The 2,603-nt window shown below is 42.1% G+C and overlaps 1 protein-coding gene across 1 annotated transcript in view; it reads left to right on the forward strand.

Annotated features, from left to right (window-relative positions):
- The window catches only part of LOC104501938 (transcription factor COE3), a gene marked incomplete at its 3' end in the record, with an annotated part of 27,672 nt that overhangs the window by 19,054 nt on the left and 6,015 nt on the right, over positions 1 to 2,603 (forward strand). Inside the window, exon 4 of the mRNA XM_010145834.1 lies at positions 476 to 564. Within this exon, the coding sequence (XP_010144136.1) occupies positions 476 to 564 (89 nt within the window). The remainder of the gene's footprint in view (positions 1 to 475; positions 565 to 2,603) is intronic.

The following is a 2,603-nucleotide window of genomic DNA, read 5'->3' on the forward strand; positions in this document are numbered from 1 at the left end:
GCTCCTCCTGCCTGGTTTGTGCTCAGGCAATATGCTAGACAAAAAAGGACCACAGGGATAAATCTGAAGCTAGCAATAGCTGGACATATGTCATAATTGCCAGTTTCCCATAAATCCACAGCCAGTATAGAAAGCAGCCCATGATGCAGACATCATATCATGACTGTAGTGATTGCTATATATGGCCTCCAGACCTGTAACTTTGTTACTGCGCTACCATTTTTGCAATATATTGGATAACCCTTTGACTATTTTCCAGTCTAATTATAAATAGAAGTAATCATTGCTTTGTGAAGGGGGGGTGAAAAAAAATATCTCTTCCTCAGGACAGGTTGTAAAACGAGGTTTGCAGCTGTGATAAGGTTCGAGAAGAAAATTGTGAGTTGCCTGTAAAATTGTGCTCACAAACAGTTGTTGGGATATATATATTTATTAATATATACTGCTGACATCGACTCCTCTGTTTACGTTCCAGCACTTAACGAACCAACCATAGATTATGGCTTTCAGAGGTTGCAGAAAGTTATTCCACGACATCCAGGTGATCCCGAAAGGTTACCAAAGGTCAGTAAAGAGTCAAAAAGCATTTGTTTTGGTTTTTGTCTCATTTAATATCTGTTGCTAAGTGATGCCATATACTGCCTATGGCTGGTAAAACCACACCGTGCAGGGACTCCGGCTCATGGACCAACTTCTGGGGTAGGTCAATCAAGCCACAAGCCCAAGCACCCTCCGTTCTTAAATCCAACCCCTTTCCCACATTAATTCTTCGCCATTAAGCTAATCGACGATTTTTGAGATCGCGTTTGATACTTGCGGGAGGGTGTTTTAAGGAAGGAGAATGGATTTTCTGATACAAATATTTTGGATTCTACAAGAGGGACATAAACTTCCTGCGTAATGAAATAGTTCAATTAAACATTTTCCACTCCAGTAGCTTGTAGTGATTTCAATCTAAGCAGCCCCACTCTGATCTGTGATTATTTGACTCTTGTTTTCCTTTCATTTTCTAAAGCTCGATTCAGTTTAATCTTTTGTTTACAAAGCTTTTGTTATAAGTCCCTGACTTAGCAGGCTAACAAATGAAGTCCACATATTAATATCTAGAGGGACTTTTCATTTAAATTCAACAAAGACAAAAGCTGCCTGTGTTGTTTATGCACATGACACATATCACAGAAATTTCATTTTGATGTAAAACATTAAAGATAAGTCATGCTTATAATTTTTCCTTTTCTTTGATATAATATTGTCTTTTTTCCTTTGGTGCAATCTCTGATTTTCAAGGCAAACCTGAAAACGCAAATGAAAAACGAAGTCGTAACATTATGACTGATTATTTTGTATTCTGTTCCTGCGTGCGTCAAGTCTTGACCACCTCTGAGTTTTATTAGCACAATAAAACCTTTTAGACATTACCTTTTAATGCTCAGCGTGAACATGAGCAATATCATTAGGTTCCTCTTTTAATTTGTGAGCGTGCCAGCAACTCATATCAGATATTCGCTGTCACAATAATTGGAGACAGACTGGAAGATTTTTCAAGTGCGGGGCGTTTCACCGAGGGGTTTTTGTTCCTGCGGGTTGAGCTCCAGCAGAACAAGTTTTCCCTCCAGAAGAACCGGAGCCATTGCTGTCGTTACCCACAGGGCTTTGGCTGCCAGCAGTTCAGCCTCTGCATCCATATACGTATTAATGACATCAGCGCCTCTTGCCTTTCCATACGTGAACGCTGTTATCGGCCTCGGTTTAGGAGTCAATGTAAACGTGCAGCCGCTTCCATTAGGAACCTGATGAAAACAGATTCACGGGAGATTTGCCACGGTCTGCCTGAAATAGCGATCTTTTTGAATTTGGGGGGACATTCCAGACAGAAGCCCCGGGAAAGCCTCAGCCCTGCAAGGGCTTAGCTGCACAGTGGATTTTTTAACGCGTACGAAGGAGCAGTCATTCTGAATCAACAGATTCATACGTGTGCATGAAGTTGAGCGTGCCCTTGGAGGATTGGAGCCCAAGACTTGTTACGTCGGGGCTTTTTGGTAGGCGAGGAATTTAACCCAATCTCTTTTACTCAGATGGGTTTAGGAGATTGTTCCTTTGCTCTCCAGGTGCAGGTTACACCCCGACATCTCTCAGTTTCAGCTCTTCTCACCGTCAAATACCAGCGCTGTTCAATTCAGCCGCGTACGCGCAATAGCTGGAATATCTCAAAATACCAAAGTTTGGACCGCAGCCCAGAAATATGGATACAGAACCTCGTCCGTGCGCATTTGCAAGGCGGACGTAAATAGCGTTCCCCCCACCGTGAGGCAAAACTTGGCGAATGCATTTTTTCATAAGCTTTAGGCCGCGATGACAGGTCAGTTAGCGCCCGGGCTGGCTGTCCCACATTACTTAGCTCTTTTAATTCAGGTGAAACAGTATTGTTCAGCCTTCACATAAAACGATCACTGAACGAGATGAAATCTAGCAGTTTCAATAAACAACATAAATATTTGATTTTGTTCTAATGGACCCAAATGTGGAGTTCAGCGGCATGTAAATTAAACTGCCAAGTGATTCATCATTGTTAAGCCAGCCGTCTGAGGTTGGTTTACAAGGGT

Source organism: Buceros rhinoceros, unplaced genomic scaffold, assembly GCF_000710305.1.
Source record: "Buceros rhinoceros silvestris isolate BGI_N320 unplaced genomic scaffold, ASM71030v1 scaffold16881, whole genome shotgun sequence".
Taxonomy (NCBI): domain Eukaryota; kingdom Metazoa; phylum Chordata; class Aves; order Bucerotiformes; family Bucerotidae; genus Buceros; species Buceros rhinoceros.